A 22,720-nucleotide genomic window follows, 5' to 3' on the forward strand; every position below is an offset into this window, starting at 1 on the left:
AGTTAAAAGACAGTTTTTAACTCATTTTTGGTCATATTATTTTTCACAATTTTTACATATATTTTTTTTTTTAAAAAGTCAAAAAAGTAAAAAAAATCAATCTTTAACCCTCTTTTCAAAATAGGCCTAAGTTAAACAAAATTTGAGATATATTTTATGTAAGGACAATGCTAGAGACCAGTAAAAGTGGTGCTTTAAAGCAACCACTAATGATGTGGCACCTACTTTTTCAAAAAAAAAAAAAAAAAACAGACACAATAACATTGTGGCAATGGGTGGGACCCACTGTCACATCACTAATGGTTACATTAGTGCTTGTTCCTACCCACTGCCACAATGTTGTTGGGTCTATTTTTTTTTTTTAAGTAGGTGCTACATTATTAGTGATTGCTTTAGAACACCACTTTTAGTGGTCTCTAACATTGCCCCCATACACAAAATGCTTAGAACTTTTATCACACAAGGCATCCCGTATTTTAGTATTTTTTTTTATCATATTTAGATCATATCATTATTTGAATTATATTGCCTCTTTATCACTTTATATATTTTTTTTTGTAAAAAATTAAAAAAATATACTTATTTAAATTATTCTAAACAAATCAAAATTTATTTTTTATTTTTCTATCGAGCACTGTTAATATTAGAATAATTTTAAAAAGATTGTATATTTTTTTTATTACATATACTATCATACAAAATATATATATATATATATATTTTGAAGTTAACATAAGAGCTGAACAAGTACAGTACCTCTACATTTTTTTATATATCTTTTTTATAAAAAATAAAATAAAAAATACACTAAGCAGACCTCAAACAATTCCTATTATTTTTTAATTTTTAATTTTTTAAAAGAAGAAATGAATTAATGGGGGCTTTTCCCATATTAAGCCAATTTTCTATCTTAATTTCCAAACTAGGCCTAGTTTGGACGGATTTCCCAAACTAGGCTAAAGCGCTATTACAAATTGCGCTTTCACTATTTGAAGCAGAAAATTTGATGAATAGTGAAAGCGCTATTACAAAAAGTGCTTTTAATTAAGAAAACGCTATTACAAAAAGCGTTTTCACTGTGCATATGAAAAAAACGCTATTACAAAAGGCGTTTTCACTGTGCATATCTCTCCTCTTCAGAAAACGTTTAAAATATATTAAAATGTAATCAAAATTAATTTTGAGTTCTCTGCAGCTCAAATGGTAGTGCATTGGTTTTGTCACACCTCTGCACAAGTTCAAACCACATGCACACTAACTCCAAACAATTGCTATCTAAAATGAAATTCAACATTTTTTTTTTCCTTCCATTCACTCTATATTTTATATATTTATTATGTAATTTTTTTATCAAAAAAAAATGTTTCTTTGGTTAAATATTTTAAAAAATTAAAAAATTATTTATTTAAAAAATTAAATAAACAATTTATTTATTTTTAAAGAATTATATAAAGTAGTATACTATTCATACTATCATCACATCACACGTATAAATAGTATACTCACTTAGACGTATTATACTATCATCACATCGCACGTATACTACTTTTTTTTTATTTTTAATAAATTGTTTATTTTTATTATTACCCATTACTTTTAAAATATGTTTATTTTTAAAATATTTTAAAAAATTGAAAAATGTACACTTTTAAAATATTTTAGTACATTTTAAAAGCGTACATTTCGTATTTTTTTTGTTTTTAGTGAATATTTTTTTACATTTTTTTAGTTATTTGAAAACTTTTTTAATAAAGCGTACTCAAAAAATATTTTTTCAGCAAAATGTACGCTTTTAAAATGTACTAAAATATTTTAAAAGCGTACATTTTTCAATTTTTTAAAATATTTTAAAAATAAACATATTTTAAAAGTAATGGGTAATCATAAAAATAAACAATTTATTAAAAATATAAAAAGTAGTATACGTGCGATGTGATGATAGTATAAATAGTATACTACTTTATATAATTCTTTAAAAATAAATAAATTGTTTATTTAATTTTTTAAATAAATAAATTATTTATTTTTAATTTTTTAAAATATTTAACCAAACAAACATTTTTTTTTGATAAAAAAATTACATAATAAATATATAAAATATAGAGTGAGGGGAAGGAAAAAAAAAAAAAAGTTGAATTTCATTTTTAGATAGCAATTGTTTAAAGTTGGTGTACATGTGGTTTGAACCTGTGCAAAGGTGAGGCAAAACTAATGTACTACCATTTGAGCTGCAGAGAACTCAAGATTAAGTTTGATTACATTTTAATATATTTTAAACGTTTTCTGAAAGGGAGGGATATCCAGTGAAAGCGCTTTGTGTAATAGCGTTTTTTTCATATTCACAGTGAAAACATTTTTTGTAATAGCGTTTTCCTAATTAACAGTACTTTTTTCATCAAATTTTCTGCTTCAAACAGTAAAAACGCGATTTGTAATAGCGCTTTAGCCTAATTTAAAAAATCCGTCCAAACTAAGCCTAGTTTGAGAATTAAGATAGAAATTTGGCTTAATATGGGAAAAGGCTCGAATTAATGGACGGTCTATAAATGGAACTAGATTATGCATTTTATTTATTATTCGTATCAGAAATGGCGACCTCTCTGAGCGCACCAAAGCTGAGCACAACCTTCTCTTCTTCCCCAACCCTACAAACCCTCCGTAGAACCCTTCCAATCTCTCTCTCTCATCCCTTTCTCTCTCCTCACTCTCCCTCCTCTCCTCTCTTTCTCTCTCCTCGCCGCCTCCGCCCCTCTTTCTCTCACCACCACCACCGTCGCTTCTCAGCTCGAGCGGAGTCCGATAATGGCGCCGAGCCTCGCCACTACGATTTCGACCTCTTCACTGTCGGCGCCGGCAGCGGCGGCGTTAGGGCTTCTCGTTTCGCCGCCAATTTCGGCGCTTCCGTTGCCGTCTGTGAGCTTCCTTTCGCCACCATATCTTCCGAAACTAGCGGAGGCGTTGGTGGAACGTAAGTACTCAATTTCGTGTAAATCATTCGCATATATATATATATGTGTGTGTGTGTTGTGTATGAATGTTCATTTGCTTTAACTAAGTTTCAGATGTACCGCTTTATTTTTAGCATTTTATATGTTTTAAAATCATCTCCAATTCTTACTCTTTGTATGTTTTTTCATCAAATGTGAGTGAAAATTGGGTTAAAAGCTTTATATGATATAGAACACTACAATTCTTACGGTTCGATTTCATCAAATCTTTTTGAAAACTTACCAACTTTTCTTAAAAACTTGTTCTAACCATTTTTTATGAAAGAAAAAGCATCTCCAATCGTTAGTCTTCTTAAAATTTCATCAAATTGAGTAAAAACATGAATGTTGAAAATTTGGGTTTTGGATTTGGTTCATTGTTGATTTGTTGAAAAAATGCTTTGATACGGATTTGATGACATGGGTGGAGCACACTTTGTCATTTTTTTTTCATCAAATTTGAATTTGATGAAAAAATTGATTTAAGGAGTGGAGATGCTCTAATAATGCTTTGTAGAAGAAGCTAAACTAAACTGATACAATTGTTTGGTGGAGAGGAAAGAATGTTTTCTTGCATCTTCTACGTTTTCTGATTCAAATTTTGTAAGTTCCAAGAAGAAAGCTTATAGTCAGTTGATAGGTGGCAATCATGACTGTGGTTTGGTTTGTGTAATTGAGTACCCTAATGAGAAGTCGATGGGTGTTTTATGAATTTTCAACTGATGGTTCTTGTGGAATTCATTGTGTGATTCTGTTAGGAAGTGTGATCAGAAAGTTTTAGTTAAGCAGTTGTATTGTCATTTTGATCTTGAAAGTGCAGTTAATAGGAATAACCAAAAGATATTGCTATAATATCCCACAACACAAGTTCAGGTTTTGGAAGTAAGAACCTTGGGTTATTGTGTTGATTGTGTCTGAAACCTTGGTATGTTTAAATTGCTATAATTTCATATTATAAATGATTTTCAATCAATCTATTACTCAATCACAGGCCGCTCTGTCATTGTCTTTGTTTCAGTGGGCAAAAGGATTGAAAGACTTTTGATACCCAAATTCATGCTGAGAACATATATATATTCAAATAAATATGCAAATTTCAGGAATAAGGGCCAGTTGCATTGGGATGTTTTCTAATTTCTGATAGAATTTCAGTTATATTTTTGCATGAATCTTGCCAATCCCCATTGAATGTCATGAAGCTTCTTTATACTAGTAATTTTTCTCTTGGAAATTTTTCTAGGAAGGAGTTGGAATCACATAAGAGTAAGTGAGCTAACATCGCTTGGCGTAGATGGCCTTAGTCACATGAAGTGATGATGTTTCTTGCACACAAAAATATGAAAAAAAGATGTAAATCTTTGTCTGCTTTGTGTGATTGTGGTATATGTGCAGCAGTAATTCTTTTATTCATATTACTTCACTGGTGTATGCATTTGATACAACAATATGAAGGTCAAAATAGCCAGATTGTTATCAGCTGCATATATTTGAATTTGAATTTGTTTGGTTTTAGTTAAGAATTTGATTTGACCTGGCATTGTCAAATATGTTTGAATACACACCTGCAAGTTCCTTTATGTCTGTTCTACATATACATTGAAAGAGGCATAAGGTTATTTTCTTTTCATTCAGTTCAAATTCATTACAGATCATCAGTATTCTTTATATTTTAAAGTTTTCATTGTTGAAATTTTCTCTGTTTGTAAACAAATGTTATATTTTTGGCATGAAGGTGCGTGCTTCGTGGATGTGTACCAAAGAAACTACTTGTGTTCGCATCCAAATATTCTCACGAATTTGAAGAGAGTCATGGTTTTGGATGGAAATATGAAACTGAACCCAAGCATGATTGGAGCACCCTGATGGCTAATAAGAATGCTGAATTGCAGCGCCTTATTGGTATCTACAAGAACATTCTGAAAAATGCTGGTGTCACTTTGATTGAAGGGCGTGGAAAGGTTGGATGTTGTGTGGCCCGTAATAACATTTTAGCATAGTATTTGTGGAAAAAATTCCATTGACATGTATTGACATTTCATTGTTTTTGTAACTATTGCATTGACTTGTATGTCTGTATACACAGATTGTGGACCCACACACAGTGGATGTAGATGGGAAACTCTACTCGGCAAGGCACATACTAGTTGCAGTTGGGGGACGCCCTTCCATTCCTGAAATTCCCGGAAGTGAATATGCAATAGATTCAGATGCAGCCCTTGATTTGCCTTCAAGACCTGAAAAAATCGCAATAGTTGGGGGAGGTTACATTGCACTTGAATTTGCTGGTATCTTTAATGGTTTGAGAAGTGACGTCCATGTATTCATACGACAGAAAAAGGTTTTAAGAGGTTTTGATGAGGAGGTGAGGAATAACAAACAACATTAGTGTAGTTGGTTAGTCATACTTGGACAAAAGTTTCTCCTCATGCTACAAATCTTGCATTCTTTGATTGCCATAGGTCAGAGATTTTGTTGCAGAACAGATGTCTCTAAGAGGGATTGAATTTCACACAGAGGAGTCACCTCAGGCTATCATTAAATCGGCAGATGGTTCACTATCTTTGAAAACTAACAGAGGAACAGTTGAAGGTTTTTCTCATATTATGTTTGCAACAGGCCGCAAGCCTAATACAAAGGTTTGATTTTTTAATGTTGTGGTTGTCTTCTCTCTGCACAGGCCTTGGGGTCATGGTTCCTCTCTGTCATCATTTTTTTTCTTACTTCATATATTGACTTGGTGCTCAGAAATTGGTAACCTAATAAAGTTGAAAGTGATCAAGCTTGGAGAAGTCATACAATTTCTTAATAGAGCTTATATGATTTCTGTGCTGAAAATGTGTATGCTTAACCAATTTTCGATGATTGATACATGGACTCCTATTCCATTGCAGAATTTGGGGTTGGAGAAGGTAGGGGTAAAAATGGCAAAGAATGGAGCAATAGAGGTAGTGTCTTTGGTTTTAGACTTCTCTTTTACTTTTATCACTTTATCTCTCTCTAATTCTTCAACCTGGTGCGTTTCCTTGTATTGCTTTCTGTTGAATATTTCTTTAGGTTGATGAGTTCTCCCGTACATCAGTTCCATCCATTTGGGCTGTTGGAGATGTTACAGATAGGGTGAATTTAACTCCAGTTGCTTTAATGGAGGGAGGGGCATTGGCGAAAACTCTTTTTAGGAATGAACCAACAAAACCGGATCATAGGTATTTTACATATCCTGTGATAAATTGTATAATAGCCTTATGCACGTGGGAAAATCTCTGAAGTGCTCCTAGGGATGCATCGGTTAGTAGCTTATTGGGTTTGTGGGAGTTTAGGAGACCATTTAATGACCATTAGACTGTTTTCTACACTTATTTCCTAGTTTGATCTGTATGTCGGAATCTAGGAGGCTATTTGATAACCCTTGGATTGTGCTTTATATTGCGTTCTAGTTTCTAAGGAGAAAGTTTAGTTGAATATTTATTCAGTAATGGTGATTTACGTTCATGACCAGTAGCTTTCTGACCAGATTATCTGCTTTTGAGTAGGGCTATTCCATCTGCTGTGTTTTCCCAGCCACCTATTGGACAAGTCGGCCTTACGGAAGAACAGGTGTTGCAAATTGTGAACTATATCTGCAACAGCTTCAATTGTCTTGTTGTGCTTATTATTTAAGGATTTTTGCAGGCTGTAAATGAATATGGTGATGTTGACATATTCACAGCAAACTTGAGGCCCTTAAAGGCTACACTTTCTGGACTTCCAGACCGGATTTTCATGAAACTTATAGTATGTGCAAAGACAAACAAAGTCCTTGGGTTGCACATGTGTGGAGAGGATTCACCAGAAATTGTGCAGGTTTTCCAGCCTCTAAGTTCAGTGCTTTTCTGAAATTGTTACAATATTTACAATTGATAGAATTTTGTTCAATTGAATTTCAGGGATTTGCAGTTGCTGTGAAAGCTGGCTTGACAAAGGCTGAATTGGATGCCACAGTGGGTATTCACCCTACTTCAGCTGAGGAGTTTGTCACTATGAGGACTCCTACAAGGAAGATTCGAAACGGCCCTCCACCGGAGGTTTTGTCTACTTAGAACCTGGTCAATTATGAGATATTTATATAAATATATTCCTTTAATTTTTGAAGTTATGGATTTCTTGCTGCTTCTGCCTACCCAACCCAAAGAAGAAAAAAGATGAATACTAGATTTTTAATTAATACTAGCAATTTAACTTGTTAATGTACTATATTGGTAAACATTAGGTAATGACAATCTAATATTGTATTGAAGACTAGATTCTTAGTTAATACTCGCAGTTTATGTGCTTTTAGATATTTTTGTACCCAGTTTTTTCATGTTCACAAATTGTATTAATTGACTTATTATCCCATGTTAAATTGTTTCAGGGGACGATGGACTCTGTGGTTAAAGCTGCAGCAGGGGTTTAGCATTGTACCACATTTCATTTTTAGGTAAGAACAATTGCATAACTGCTACTTAAGCGCCTTCACAGTGATTGTTTAAGGTATCAACTTTCCTTGTTATTTTTTGTTTTGTTTGTTGCTGTTTTCCTTTCCCTTTTCTTCTTCCTTATCTGTTTATTTCCCTTAAACAGAAGTAAGACATCTAATAAGAAGTTACGATATCTAACTGTGGTGTTTGTATCACAATAAAAACTAAAAAAAAAATTAAAAAGAAAGAAAAAAAAAACTATGGTGTCTGTATGACCCTGCATGTTACAGAAGTACTTTGGCACATATAATTGAATGTTCACCCATCTTCTGTAAAATCAGTCAAAAACATTGTTTCAGTGTCATGATTTTTTACTGCAAGTAGTTTGGAATTTTAGTATCAGCTGCTGACAAATCTTACTTTCTTCCCTTTTCTTGGTGTGGGGGACTGACAATGTGACTGCCACCCCAAAATTTTGAAAAATCTCCTGAAATATAGTTGTATGAGTTAAAATATTTTTTGAACTATATAGGTTAGCTCCCTTGAGATTTTTTTGAGAAATTTAATACCTGCCCCCCTATGATTTTTTATAATAAAAATTTAAGATTATTTTACCTTTTATTTTTAGGTAACATATGGTTAGGTACCTTTTTACTTTGCCGTGTTATAGAAAAAGCAGGTAACATAATATACTCAAATAAATAAACGGCCCATTATTATAAGTATCTCATGAACATTTCATTAAACCTCCACTTCAGCTATACCCCTCCCCCCCTAAAAAAAAAACTCGATACTACCATTATGCCTTTATTTACTCTTAAAAACTTTTATAAAGGCTATAGCAAAAAGAACTTCTTCGCACGAGTGGCACACATACAAGGTTGTTCCAACCCACTCGATCTTGTGGAAGGAAGGAAAGAAATGTTTGTACTCTGCTACTCATTATGTTTCTATCAGTAATGGGCCTTTGCGAAATTTTGTATCATGTCATAGTTGTAGCCCAAAACCCATAGTTACCCATGTGGAGAAAATGAATTTAGGACAAACTTTTAGGGTAAAAAAGACTCGGGAAGCATCTTGTAGCAACTTGGATCTTCAACTCAGTCATATTTTCAAGTTTCAATCTTTACTCTCCAACTTCAAATGTGTTTCTCTCTCTTGTTCTTTTCCTTGTTTCAATTCCTTTTCTTCTTCTGCTCTTCTTATTCTCTTTTGTTCCGGTTTTTCATCATATATATATATATATTGGTTTTTTTTCAACTCTATCCTTTGTTTTTGATTTCTCCCTCTTCTCAATATCTATTTCAAACTACTTCTGTTTTAGTTTTTCCTTTTCTTATTCCTCTATTTCGGTTATCTTTATTTCTTCTTTTTTTTTTTTTTTCTTCTTTGCCAGACCTTCAAAAACTTAAGATATTTGTAATAATTGAACAACCAATTTAAGAAAGATACAATTGAGTTACTTGTTCTTAGCTCGGCTTCACTTGTGAGAAACTTCTTGCCGAGGGCCTATGCACCCCTACGAATTAGTCGGGTTTTGATCTGGACACTCCAATGCCAATAAAACAAAAATAATTTTTTTTTTTTTGTGCAAGTTTGCAAATAAATTTTCTCAATAACTTCACATAGTAAAAAAGTTGCATTTAAAATTTTAATTGTAAAACTATTGGGACTAGTAATCTTTGAATATCCCAAAATTCAAAAGTTGTCAACAATTCCTTAGTTGTGTAAAGTGTGGTAAAAACATGATGTATGATGAGCTAGAAAGTTATATGGTCACATATATATATACTATTGTATTTTGATTATATATATTTTTAAATTATATGCATTGAATAAAAACGTCTAATAACATAGTTTGTGTTATTTTTAACATTTGGTGTTGATAGAAATTAAAATTGCAATGCACACATTCATTATAAATTTTTTAGTTACACATACATTTGCCCCTCCAAGGTCAAAATCCTTCATCTGTCCTTGGTGACAGCCCTGGTGATTGCAGGTTTACCATTTATGTTCTTTTAACCATTTTGTCCATGTCTTCTTAAAATGCTTGTTGAACAAGTACATATTGCATTCCTATCGTGGGCTTATATATTCATCCAAAAAGTACACTTTGTTGACCTCTCTTCTAAAAATTCTTGATTCCCCTATTTTCTTTTCAGAAAGGGTTTTGGTTGAGAAATGTGAAGGTTTCTTTTCATGGAAAACTGCTAAATAGAGCAATAAAGTAGTCAATGCTTACGCCATCAATTGCTTCACCCTCGGAAGGGTTTAGGCCAATCACACAAACACAATCTCAAATTCTCATAATATCAGCCCTTTCTTGAATCATTTATAGGATAGAGACTCTCATTCTACAAGGACTATGACTCAAATTTAGAAACTAAGAATATTTGGTAACTACTAATATTTTAGAACAACTAGCTCCAAATAAAATTCAGATATAACCCATGGACTATGACTACTACTCATGTCTAGTAATTAATGAAATTACCGATTTATCATAATACCCCCAAGTACTTGAACCTAATATGATGACATAAAATTGTTCTCTTTTTTCTTTCCATGATCTTCATCATTTTTGGTTCATCTACCTCTTGTTTCTTGATTTGTTCTTGTCTGACTGATGGATTCATAAAGAGCAGTTTCTATATCTTGCTTAAATAATAGAATTTTCGTATGATGGGGTAAAAATAATGTTAATTAAAGTTCTAAATTTTTTGCTCTGTTGCCCATTATAAAAACTTCATATGATTCCCTTAATGTTTGGCAGGTAGGTTGCCTTTGGATATTGAAGGTGGAATCCCACTAATGGAATACAGAAACCTGGATGTTGACTCACAGCAGTGATCTTGGAAGGATTGTGAAGAGCATAGGATGTCGAGGCTATGGATGATCGATCCTCAGTAATGGATAAAGTTTTGAGTAGTAGTTGCTTAGTAACGTAGTGTGATTTTTGTTCCTTCAAAAAGCCAAAAGCCAAAAGCCAATGATATATAGTAAACAGTTCGTTACCCTTCCCCTCCCCCACCGTCGATCAGTGATGGTCCAAATCCAATATTGTACACTAGCAGAATGCATATTAGCCACAGATAAGTTATTGCAATGCCTACAGAGCGATGGTTTCACGATGAAGTTTTTTTTTTTTTTTTGGGTTTGTTTTTGGTCTATTTAATACAAATGATATATATTTCTTGCTCGAACTGAGGATTTGGGTTCAAATTGAGGATTTGCTAGGAGTCCGAAATAAGTTCCATTGTAAATCTATGAAACTGTAACTTCTAGTGATGATTTTGAAACATTGGTATGTTGCACTTAACTGTATTCTGAATTTTTTATTGGTGTAGTTCGAATTTAAACAAATGGTATGTTGCACTAAACATTGGTATGTTGCCAGAATATTTTGCTTATGGTGCTGCTAACCATATGAAAAGGACGACTGGAACCTAGAGGTAGAGGGCAACTGAGATCTCAGCTCCAGAAGTTTACAAAATGATGCTGGCGCCTTTAAATGCATCCCCAAGAGACTACTGGACATTCTATCATTTTTAGACCCTAAACCCATTATGTCCCCAAGTGAAATAATCAACAAAGGCAACTCTAATTCTCTACAAACCCTCATTTCTCTATCTCTCTCTACACCCACCTTACGGCACCAACTTCTTCCCTTCCTGTTGTAACCACCACACCCAAGTCATCCCATCCCTTTCCCCACCCTTTCCAGCTCTGACCACCAACCCTAGTCCTCCTTGACCCTTCCTCTCCCCTGGCCATCAGTCTTCATCCTGTCTCTCTCTCTCTCTCTCTCACACACACACACACACACACACACACACACACACACACACACGATTCTTTCTGTTTGTTCGTGGCGATGGAGGTGGGGTTAGGGCTTGAGGAATAGGATGGGGGTCCATTGGGGAGGGGGGTGGCGGGAAAATATAGAAATTTGTTCGACATCCTATTTTTATTTATTTATTTATTTTTAGAATTAGCCATTTTTTTAAGCCACACTATTTTTGCACAAAATAAAAAAATGGAGTGCTTTTGAATTTTTGTTTTTAAAAATAACAAATTATAATAAATAAAACAAAACAGAAAAAAAAGAAATGATACCACACCAGCCTGGTCCTTTTTCCCTACTAAAAAAAGAAAGAAGAAAGAACAAAGGTCTTATGTTGGGACATTTATTTTCGTTGTGTAATTTGTGTAATTAGATAGTTCCGGTACAACAACAGGCAATGAAATTGAATGGCAGAGGCCTCAGGACCCCTTAGCACAGAGTTCGGTAATTGTTAAGCCCTTCCAAGAAAGTTATAAGAAGGTAATACTACAAAATCAATGATGACCAAATCAAACTTTCACTACAACCAGCTAGTTCATAAATTAATCACCATCCAGCAAAATTACAAGAAAATACTGGTGCTGTTTGGTAACACTTACGTTTTCAGTTTTCTGTTTATATTTACGAAAATTTTAAAAACTCAAATAAAAACTTGTTTGGTAAAATTTTTGATTTATAAATCAGTGGTCTCAGTTTATAAATTTGGCCAAAAAATGAAAACACAAAAAATGTGTTTTCATTTTGAGTTTTCAGTTTTTTTTTTTTTTTACCACCCAACACTAACCACCACCTGCCACCATTTTCCACCATCGTCTTCCGCCACCACCACCCACCACCACCTGCCACCACCACCCACCCGCCACCACCACCCACTCGCCACCACCACCCACCCCTCGCTACCACCACCCACTTGCCATCCACCCACCACCTGCCACTACCATCCACCACCCGCCACCTATCTGCCACCACCTTCCACCACCTATCTGCACCACCATCCGCCACCTGCTTCCACCAGCCACCCATCACCACCAGCCACCTGCCACTCACTCGCCACTATTACCTAACACCACCACCACCACTATCACCCACCACCTACCCGCCACCCACCACCACCACCACGCACCACCCACTCGCTACCACCTACCACCCGCCACCGTCACCCACCCACCCACCACCACCACCACCCGCCACCTATCCGGCAACACCACCCACCACCACCTACCACCACCACCCACCACCCGCCACCACCACCACCACAACCACCCACCACCACAACCACCCACTCGCTACCACCTACCACCCGCCACCGTCACCCACCCACCCACCACCACCACCACCACCACCCGCCACCTATCTGGCAACACCACCCACCACCACCTACCACCACCACCCACCACCCGCCACCACCACCACCACAACCACCCACTCGCTACCACCCACCACCACAACCACCCACTCGCTACCACCCACCACCCGTCACCATCATCCATCTACCCACCATCACCACTCGCTACCACCCACCACCACCCGCCATCCGTCACCTACTCGCTACCACCCACTACCCGTCACTGTCACCCACCCACCCACCACCACCACCCGCCACCTACCTGCCACCACCACCGGCCATCCGCCACCCACCTGCCACCACCACCCACCACCCGCTGCCACCGCCACCACCACCCACTCGCTACCACCCACCACCCGCCACCGTCACCCACCCACCCATCACCACCACTAACCCGCCACCACCCACCGCCACCAGTTACCCACCACCCACCGTCACCACTTTCCACTACCGTCTTTCACCGCCACTTGCCACCACTTGCCACTACTTGCCATATCTCAGTTTTTTTTATATTTTTAAATTTTTTTAAACATTTTGTCAATTACCAAACACGTTTGTAGTTTATATTTTTCTAAAAATAAACAAAAAATAAACAAAAACCAGTTTATAAAATTTTTGTAAATATAAACTGAAAACGTAAACGTTACACCAAACACACCTGTGAAACGTTCTACAAAACATATTATGAAAAACAAAATGTGATTCATGGCAAATATAAAAAACAAAAACAAAATAGAGAAGCAGTGTTCAATCTGCAACTGAATGCCTTAAAAGCTCACATCCACTTGAAACACCAGCACAATGCGAAAGAGGAACGCTGCAGTGACTTGGGAGCTCCATGTAATAGAATATTGCTGATATTAGCTAGATTTGCTCTCTATGCATAATGATAATGATGCAACTTGTACAATAACACTTTTCCAGCAGCATTTCCCACAGCCATGAAACCACCACCGGGACTAAAATCCAAACAACACGTATAATGTAGTGTCCGATTTGGTGGAGGCCAGTTAGAGAACACAGTAAATGATGGAACGTGAATTAGCTTGAGACTGTTCTTCTTCATGCTCGAACTGATGGCCAAAATCTGAGCATCATTGTTGAATTTCATAAAACCCACACTTGTGGTGAGATTTTCAATGGTCTTGATTGGCTTTCTCTTTCCCCCTAAAAACTCTTCTCTGTTGTAAACATTCACAATCCCACTGTCTGAACCCGCTGCAAACAAAGATCCGTCTGGAGAAGTACAAAGAGCCGAACCATGTATGCAACCTTCATCAACAGCCTTGTGGAAGCAAGCCCTTGTTCTCAAATCCCAGTGGTAAACATGTCCATCGCCCCCAGAGCTCAGCAAATGCTGCCCATCATTAGCAAACGCTAATGATCGAGCTGTCCCATTCATTTTCAATGTTCCAATAAGTTCCTTTGTTTTGGATGAAACTAACAAAATATACCCTTCATTCCCCACAAAAGCAAGTGTATTAGAATCGGGTGAAACCTCAAAAACTTCCAAGCTCTTCTCTTCTCGGCCAATTAGTGGGCCTATTTTATCTACCGTAGCTTTCACTAGATCAAAACTATAGAAAAACTTTCTTCTTCCTGATGCTATTACTTGAGATCCATCAGGTAAGAAACACGCCTTCTGAATGGGACAATCATCTAGAAAAATGCTTTGTATTTTGGTGTTCCTTTTGCCATCTATCTGAAAAAATCTCAGCTTTTTATCTAATCCAGCAGTAAGGAGCAATTGAGCGTTTCTGTGGAACTGAACTGAATTTATTGGAGAATTGGAAAGATCATCTGCATTTGCATCTACTAATCTGGAGTACTCAAGGAGTCCAGGCAATAGCTTCACATTGCTCTTCACAACAAGGTCCTCATTTGTTCTAAGAATGTCGTCGACACCTTCAACATCATTATAACTGTGAGCAAGAACTGCCCCATTTTCTATATTGGAATCTTCATCATCAGAACTGTAATTCCTGGGTCGTGAATCAAGTTGGGCCCACTCTGTTCCAGGGTTCAATTTTACGTGATGAGCCCTTAATCTAGACACATACGCGGAACCAGAGATCACACTCTCATCCTCTTCCTTCCTCAATTTCCTCAATCTGTTGACTTTAGCTATATTTATACTGGCCTTTTCTTCTTCATCATCCACCCATACGGGTTTTCTTTGCCCGGCTTCCTCTTCACCATCACTACTCTCCTGGAATTCTGCATCCTCTTCATAAACAGAAAGTATGCTATTTGCAGACTTATCTGTAAAGAACAAAGCAGAACCTTTGTCAACCCCATCTTCTCTCAATTCCTCATCATCTTCCTTTCCAAATTCAACCGGGGAGTACAAAGAACCAAACAAAAAGTTTTCCAACTTCTTCATTTTTTTTCCCTCCTCAATTTCCAACATCTTGTCCTCTTCCTTGCGCTCTTCCTTTCTCTTCTTTTTTTTGTATGCAACTGACTTGTTCTCTTTTCTATCTTCAATCTCTTGGTCAGCTTCCAAGAGAGAAGGCTGGACAGAAGCCTTCCTCTTAACCTTCTCAGTTTGGTCTTTAGGAACCACATTTTGAGAAATCAAACTCATCTTCTGCAAAAAGGCAACTTCTGCACTAATCAAACAGTAGATAATCGCAGTCACTAACAATATCAACAGGACAAAGATTCTCAAGTTTGCAAATGACAAACAAACTAAAACACATCCACACATTGAAACAGCAACCTCAAATATGATCATGGGATGCACAAAACAATACTCAAACAACCCATCAATCTTGGTTTTGGTTCTTTCACCTGCAAACCTAACCACCAACACCCACAAAAAAATAAAATAAAAAATAAACTGTATAAAAACAAGATTATATTCTATTATATAATGTGAGCACCCAAATAGGAATGGCAACGGGGCGGGGGATTACACTCCCCGTTCCCTATTCCCGTCCCCGCCCTTGATCCCCGGCAGGAAACCCATCCCCTCCCCCCCCCCCAAAAAAAAAATCCCTGACCCTTTTTTTTTGGGGGGGGGGGGTAGCTGGAATTTTTTTTGTTTGGAATGAATGTAACAGTTTGGAAGTTTTTGAAAGGCCAAGCAAATTTTGAAAGGTGAAGTTTTTTTTGTTTGCTATCACTTTCATTTTTGATATTTTCTGTTTTCATTTTCAAATAGAAGTTTGAAAACACCATTTTTATGGGAAATATTTTTTTAAAATTCAGAAAACAATTAAATGTATTTTCTAAAAAAAAATTAGGGTGTTACCAAAAAAAGAATTCTCAAAACAATTTGTTAAACAAAACTTTTGTTTTTGAAAATAAAAGAAAATAAACATTAACCAAATGCCTGGGCAAAAATACATTCTAACCAAATCCCTCAACAAAGGCAGCCAGAAAAATCAACATGAGCTTGTCATCTAAATCCATTCAAACCACAAATGTAGTGTTTTCTGAGTAAAAGCCACAAAAAACTCAACCAAACTCAACACTTCCAGATTCTAGCCCCGACCCAAAAAAGACCAAAAGCTTTTTAAACCACGCTTCATATTCAACTGATTTTCACCCTCAGTTGCAATAGAATATCACAAGATAGAACAAACGAGAGAGAGAGAGAAGTAATTACATGTTTACAGTAGTGAAATTCACATATCAGAACTTTCAGAGATGTAAAATAAAAAGTTAAAAGAAACAATGAAATTACAACAATGGGGAAAACAGAATTTTTTCCACCTTCCATTCTCAGAAAGAAAAGAGAGGCAGAGAGTGCTTACCAAGAACAGAGAGAAAGAAGCACAGTGGTGGAGACACCTTGTTCACCAGCGGCGACGCCTTGTTCTGGCCTCGATCGTTGCAGATCTGAGTTCACTTTTGCCGAGGATCGGAAACCCTAACCACAGCTCTCTCTCGCCAAAGACAGCGGAGGAGGAGGGAGATCAGCGGTGATGGGAGGGTTTGAGAGACAGACAGAGAGAGAGATGAGAGGCGGTCTCAGTAACTGTGTTTGTGTGAGTGTGAGGTTGGGTTTTAGGGTTTGGTTTATATATATAGGGGTATAATAGTAATTTTACATTAGGGAACGGTGACAGGGACGGGCTGGGGTATGTATCACCTTTTCCGGCACAAAATTTGGGGATGTTTCATTTTTGAATACCATTCCCGTTTTGTTGGGAGTATTTTCACAGAAAAACCGTTCTAATTGGAATTGGGGGGTCCGAGTCGGATTGAGTTCAAATTGTTATCCCTCATTGTGAACGCCGTCACGCTATTTTTACGTACCAATTTTTCCCAATAAATAGTAGATTCGGTTTCACAAACTTTGACGACAAACAAGAAAATTAAAATTTTGCATTAACTACACATTCTACACAAGTCAAAAAACTGTTTCAGTTTACATATTTTGAATTCAATTGGGACTCCTCGTAACCTTTTCTTGCTAGAAGGGAACAATTCTATGGATATGCATCATGTGTGCCACTCCTTGTAGTTTTGTTTGTCAACAAGCTTAAAATAATTGTATCATGCACAACTTTGCTAACAAATGTCAACAAAACCTTAGAAACAATTGAGAAAAACAGAATCAAAACAACAATAAGAAGTAATGCAGTAACAAGAGAGAAGCCCATTCCAACATACCCTATTGATTAGAAGGGAAAAAAATAGAAAAAGTATAACGGCCCCAAAAGTACATAATAAATATAACCCAAAGCATACATGATTGACAACGTAAATTATAGTATAATGTTCTTTCATTTCATAACATAAATAGTACAGAAAGTTTAACATAAATAAATGCTCTATAGGCTTACATCTTTCAAAGTCTTGGCTTAGTTACACAAAAATGAGACTAGCTCATACAATTTAAGCCATAGGCTATACAAAAAGAAACAAAACAAGAAGCTCTTGCTTCCCAAAAAGTCCCTCAAATGCTATTGCCTTGGTAGAGGCATTCCATCATTACCTGAAAATGTTGTTTCCAAATAGGGTGAGCCATAACCCAGTAGGAAAGATCTAACACAATATATGAGACTTAACAAAGATATAAGTGCATGTGCAGATACAATGCTTGGGATAAAACTTTCATACTTTCATATTGCCATAGGATACCAATTCCATGTTTTATTTCATTTTCCTCCAATTCATTTCAATATATATAAGCCAATTTCATTATTTCTTTTTAGTAACCCAAATGAGATTACAACTCAACGGTTCCACAATCATATCATCAACATACAAACATTTCAAATTGCCATTTTACAAATATTTCGTCGGCGGGAGCGGCACCCATGTATAATTTCAATTTGCTATTTTACGGATATTTCGTCCGCAGGATTGGCACCCATGTATAAATTTCGGGACTTTCACCCAGGACACTCCGGCCAACTTAATTATAATGGAGTTCATCTCCTTTCTCCTCCCAAACAATGGAGTGCATCCCATTTCTCCTCCCAAATAATCATACATATGCAATATATATAAACATAATCATATTCAATGATAACCAACAAAAGATTCGTTTCAATTCACCTAATCTACATGCAATTTCTACAACAATTAAAGTTATCATCCACCGATAGCCCAATACAGATATTTCTAAATAGTTATATATTCTCTAGACATATAATTTATTCAAAATTTCCAAAGATAAGACATATCATCCACTCAATTCCACCATTTGTTTCAATACTCATTTAATTTCATATTTACAACACCAAGTTTATTTATTTATACAAGATAAATATCATAATCTTTTTAGGGCAACCCCCCTCCCTTTTTTTCAAATACCAACCAAGCACCAAAATCAATAATTTTGATCGCACAAAACATCATTTTCAAACCCCACAACCATTTATTTCTCGTTCATCAAAAACCCTCTTTCCATTTACCCCCAAACCATAGGTTTGTTTAAAATGCCCCCCAAATCCACCATTGTCACACAACCACAAATAACTAAGTTAAGAACCATAACAAAGTGTAGAAAATCCTTACCTCAAGTCTAGAAGATCAATGGAGCAAGGGTGAAACTTCAATGACACCGAAACCCAACTCCAATCGGGTCAAAATGGAGCTTTTTCGCGATCTGATATATGCACAGTCCGCTCGAGCGGAGGAGTTAACACTCAAGCGTCAGACACAAAAAAGTTGTTTTGCTCGAGTATAATAAAGGCTGCTCGAGCGCCAAGACACAACGAATGCTACCTGCTTGAGCGCAAGTATTTCTCCGCTCGAGCTTAGAGAACACATAATTAGAAGTTTTGCAGACAACAAGCCAATGCTCGATCACAGGAAAGACCGCTCGAGCGCACATCTGCTTGAGCGTAGGAAACGCCGCTTGAGCGTAGAAAACACTTTCCTAATAGTTTTGCAGACCTGCAAAGTACTGAGAGTTCGTAAGTCCCGTTCGAGTGCAAAAATCAAGCGGAGGAGAAAAATTTACAAAGCTCGCTCGAGAGCAAGAATGGTCGCTCGAGCGAAACAGCAAAAGTCTAGGCAATAAAGGTTTAAAAAAAACAAGCAACTAATTTGTTCCAAACGCACAACTACAATCCGAAAACCAATTCTAAAGAGATACAGGTAAACAACAATATGAAAGTATTAAATCCGAGTCTGGGATACAACAAGTGACGGGTCAAAACCGGAATCGCTATAACCTCCCCACTTAAAGAATTTTGTCCCCGAAATTACAAATCAAGTTCAAAATTAACATTAGACCATTCATAACAATGTTATTCTCACAAATTCAATACCATGACCCATTCTCTGGTCATCTATTCTCATCGACTCGATACACAAGTACCATATTAAAATGAAATTTACAATTTCCCAAAACATTTACAATGTTTATTTCAAATACGAGTTTTCAAAAATTTCATAACATATACAATGCTTATACTTTTCATTATCATATTCAAAATCTCAATACATGTTTAGGCATCAACAAACAAGTTCGGATATTTCTCTCAGACTTCTAATTCACTTTCCCAAATTGCTTCTTCAACTCCGTGATGTCTCCACAATACTTTAACCAAGGGAATCATTTTGCCTCACAAAACTTGGTCCCGTGTATCCAAGATTCTAACTGGTCTCTCCTTATATGAGGCATCCTTATCTACCTCCAAGTCGGTCCAATCCAACACGTGTGATGTATCCGGCTCATACTTCCGAAGTATACTAATATGAAACACGTCATACACTTCGGAAAGTTATGGTAGCAACGCCAAACGGTAAGCAACATCTCCAATCCGTTTAAGGATTTCAAAAGGCCCAATAAATCGAGGGGATAACTTCCCACTCTTCTCAAAACTCATCAAACTCAGCCTAGGTGATATTTTCAAGAACATATGGTCTTCCACCTCAAAAGACAAGGGTCTCCTCCTACGGTCGGCGTAACTCTTTTGGCGACTTTGGGCCGTAACCAACCTCTTACAGATAAGTGCAACTTTCTCCATCGTTTCTCGAACCAACTCTGGGCCCAACAAAGGTGCATCGCCCACCTCGGCCCAATACACCGGAGATCTACATGGTCGGCCGTACAAGGTCTAAAATGGTGCCATGGCAATACTTGATTGGAAGCTGTTATTGTAGGAAACTCCACCAGGGGCAAATGCCTCTCCTACGAACCCTTGAATTTAAGGACATAGCCTCGAAGCATATCCTTAAGGAACTGAATGGTACGCTCAGACTGCCTGTCAGTCTGAGGGTGATATGCTATGCTAAAAGTCAGTCTAGTGTCCATAGCACTCTGCAAGTTCTGCCACAATCGAGCTGTGAAATGCAGATCTCTATCCGAAACAATTGTCACAAGGACCCCGTGCAATCTCACTATGTCTCTAATACACAAGTCGACAAGATAGTCTACTGAATCACTTATGCACATAGGTAAGAAGTGCACTGACTTGGTTAACTGGTCAACTATCACCCAAATGGCAACACTGCCTCGTTGAATTCTAGGAAGACCCACAACAAAATCCATCGTGACATGCCCCCACTTCCACTTGGCTATAGGCAAGGGTTATAACAAACCTGCTGGCCTCTGATGCTCGGTCTTCACTTGCTGACAAGTAAGGCATTTCGATACAAACGCCACCACATCCTTCTTCATACCTCTCCACCAAAACTGACGACTAAGGTCGTGATACATCTTTGAGCTTCTTAGATACATCGCAAGGCGTGAATGGTGAAACTCTCGGAGTACCTCCTCTCAGTAAGACTTCGGCACGAACAAACGATCACGGTATCTCACACTCTAGTCAGGATACACATTAAAGCCCCTCTAAAATTTCCTACTAGAAATCTTCTCCTTGAGGGTTTCTACTTCAAGGTCACTCTTCTGCGCTTCTAACACTTGGTTCACAAGTGTAGGTTGAGTAGTCACCATAAATAAGGCCACAGACTCAATTGACTCACCAAGATGCAGATCAAACTCCCCAAGAGCACTCAATATCTCCCATTCCCGGATGGCGATACAAGCCACACTACTAATTGATTTCCTACTCAAGGCGTCAGCCACAACATTAGCCTTTCCCGGATGATAATGCAACTCAAAATCATAATCCTCTATGAATTCCATCCACCTCTTCTGCCTCAAATTTAAGTCTTTCTGTGTAAATAGATACTTTAGACTCTTGTGATCGGAAAATACCTCAAATTTCTCACCATACAGGTAGTGCCTCCAAATTTTCAAGGCAAATATCACCACTAATAAGGCCTCGTTTGGGATGCTTCTGTTTTAGCCAAAAAGCCAAAAAGTTACCAAAAAAGCTAAAAAGTCACCCTAAAAACCTATATACACTAGCTGCACGTAAAGGTTGCCAGCTGTTGTGTAAAATGACCGTTTTGCCCCTCTTTCATTTTGTTTATCTCGTTTTCACCCCTGCCTTTATGTCAAACATTGATGGGGATATCAGCAGACCTACTCTCCCACAGAGTGTAGTAGCTACGGCTGTGCAGCTACATCAAACGGTGAAGATGAAGATGACCCTTCGTTCAAGGCTAGATCATAGTAGAAGCTCTGATCTGAAGAGAAAGAGGAACCAAGAGACGACGATAGTCCGCCAAGGCAAACAGAAAAGTAGTCCCTCCTCCGACGATCCCCCCAACTGCAGGTATGCTCTCTGTCTCTCTCTCGCTCTCTCTCTCTCTCTCTCTTCAGCCTCTCTTGTTTCTATTTCGCTATGGCTTCCCAACCGTCGTACGCTCTGTTTGGTTTGTATGTATGTATGAACTCTCTCTCTCTCTCTCTCTCTCTCTCTCTCTATCTGTGTGTGTGTGTCTGTCGCTCTGTCTGACCATTGTCGTTTTCCAATTTGTCTTCAACATTCGAGTTGGGTAAATTTTTTCAAAAACTGGCTTATTATGTTGGGGGTTTTAGGGTTTCTTTCACGTACCAGAAATAGAGAATATTACGGGTTGTCCGTTGGTGGGGGGGTGTGGATCTCATAACCATGGCTTCTCTGCTCTGGTTATTGTATATGTGAACAGTCTGCCCTCTCTCCCTCTCCCTCTTTGTTTGTCTTTGTCGCTGTGTGTGTGTGTATCAACCGTTGCCTATTTCATACGCATTATGTGTTCTAAAACCAAAAATTACAAAGCTTTTTTTGGGGGGATTAACAACAAAGTCCCCTAAATACAATGAAGTATTATGATTAATTTTCCCCTAACAAGAAAGCCCCCTAAATAGGATGAAGTAGTCTATATTAATAGAACAAGTTGGAAGTATTTTGTCTGTCTCTGTGGTTACAATTGTGCAAAATTAGCTACAAATGCCACCATTGTGATTTCTACGAACACATCACAATAAAGTTGGTGAATAATTGGTCATTTTCTTTTGTTTATGTGGCAGTCTGGTTGTCCCTGTTAATCTTTTGAGTAAGGTGGATTCAATCCCTATAATGAAAAAGGAGGGGGGAGAAAAAAGAAATTTGTCACTAGAAAACAACGAATCATACGAATTTCCATAACAAACTCATCTTTCATATGTCTCGGTGTTTAAACAATGTACTTCAGCAAAAAAAATTTAATCTGTTCAAGGTAATGTTGATTTTTATGTGTTTAAAATTTTCACAAATGTTTAATCTGTTTCAAATTTTTAAACTGTTTAAGATTTCTGTTTAAGGTC

General features: G+C 37.1%; 2 protein-coding genes across 5 annotated transcripts; one reads left to right on the forward strand and one right to left on the reverse strand.

The window, feature by feature from the left end:
* The first annotated feature begins 2,560 nt into the window (after nt 1-2,560).
* Nucleotides 2,561-10,789, forward strand: GR (glutathione reductase). Its single transcript, XM_028270098.2, has 11 exons — nt 2,561-2,968; nt 4,720-4,945; nt 5,071-5,349; nt 5,447-5,623; nt 5,879-5,932; nt 6,042-6,190; nt 6,518-6,581; nt 6,657-6,827; nt 6,911-7,048; nt 7,378-7,443; nt 10,200-10,789. Exons 1-10 carry the CDS (start codon nt 2,589-2,591, stop codon nt 7,417-7,419), a joined length of 1,680 nt encoding a protein of 559 aa, XP_028125899.2. The 5' UTR covers nt 2,561-2,588; the 3' UTR covers nt 7,420-7,443; nt 10,200-10,789.
* A 2,429-nt stretch (nt 10,790-13,218) lies between these two features.
* Nucleotides 13,219-16,719, reverse strand: LOC114322721 (U3 small nucleolar RNA-associated protein 18 homolog). Of its 4 annotated transcripts, XM_082899494.1 has the most exons (3): nt 16,377-16,616; nt 15,338-15,416; nt 13,219-15,227 (listed from the first exon to the last, which is right to left on the reverse strand). In XM_082899494.1, the coding sequence occupies exon 3, from the start codon at nt 15,200-15,202 to the stop codon at nt 13,493-13,495; it is 1,710 nt and encodes a 569-aa protein (XP_082755620.1). In that variant the 5' UTR covers nt 15,203-15,227; nt 15,338-15,416; nt 16,377-16,616; the 3' UTR covers nt 13,219-13,492. The 4 variants fall into 4 exon arrangements, with proteins under 4 accessions (XP_082755620.1, XP_028125902.2, XP_028125900.2 ...); XM_028270101.2 differs by lacking the exon at nt 15,338-15,416 and having other exon boundaries at nt 13,219-15,205; nt 16,377-16,719; XM_028270099.2 differs by lacking the exon at nt 15,338-15,416 and having other exon boundaries at nt 13,219-15,222; nt 16,377-16,624.
* Nucleotides 16,720-22,720: the final 6,001 nt, after the last annotated feature.

Source organism: Camellia sinensis, chromosome 12 (assembly GCF_055761805.1).
Source record: "Camellia sinensis isolate YWXY chromosome 12, ASM5576180v1, whole genome shotgun sequence".
NCBI classification, from domain to species: domain Eukaryota; kingdom Viridiplantae; phylum Streptophyta; class Magnoliopsida; order Ericales; family Theaceae; genus Camellia; species Camellia sinensis.

Coding starts and splice junctions, on each gene's coding strand:
- GR (XM_028270098.2), top strand. CDS start 2,589: ATGGCGACCTCTCTGAGCGCACCAAAGCTGAGCACAACCTTCTCTTCT. Junction 5,350..5,446: donor TAAGAGGTTTTGATGAGGAG/GTGAGGAATAAC, acceptor TGATTGCCATAG/GTCAGAGATTTTGTTGCAGA. Junction 6,828..6,910: donor ATTCACCAGAAATTGTGCAG/GTTTTCCAGCCT, acceptor ATTGAATTTCAG/GGATTTGCAGTTGCTGTGAA.
- LOC114322721 (XM_028270101.2), bottom strand. CDS start 15,202: ATGAGTTTGATTTCTCAAAATGTGGTTCCTAAAGACCAAACTGAGAAG.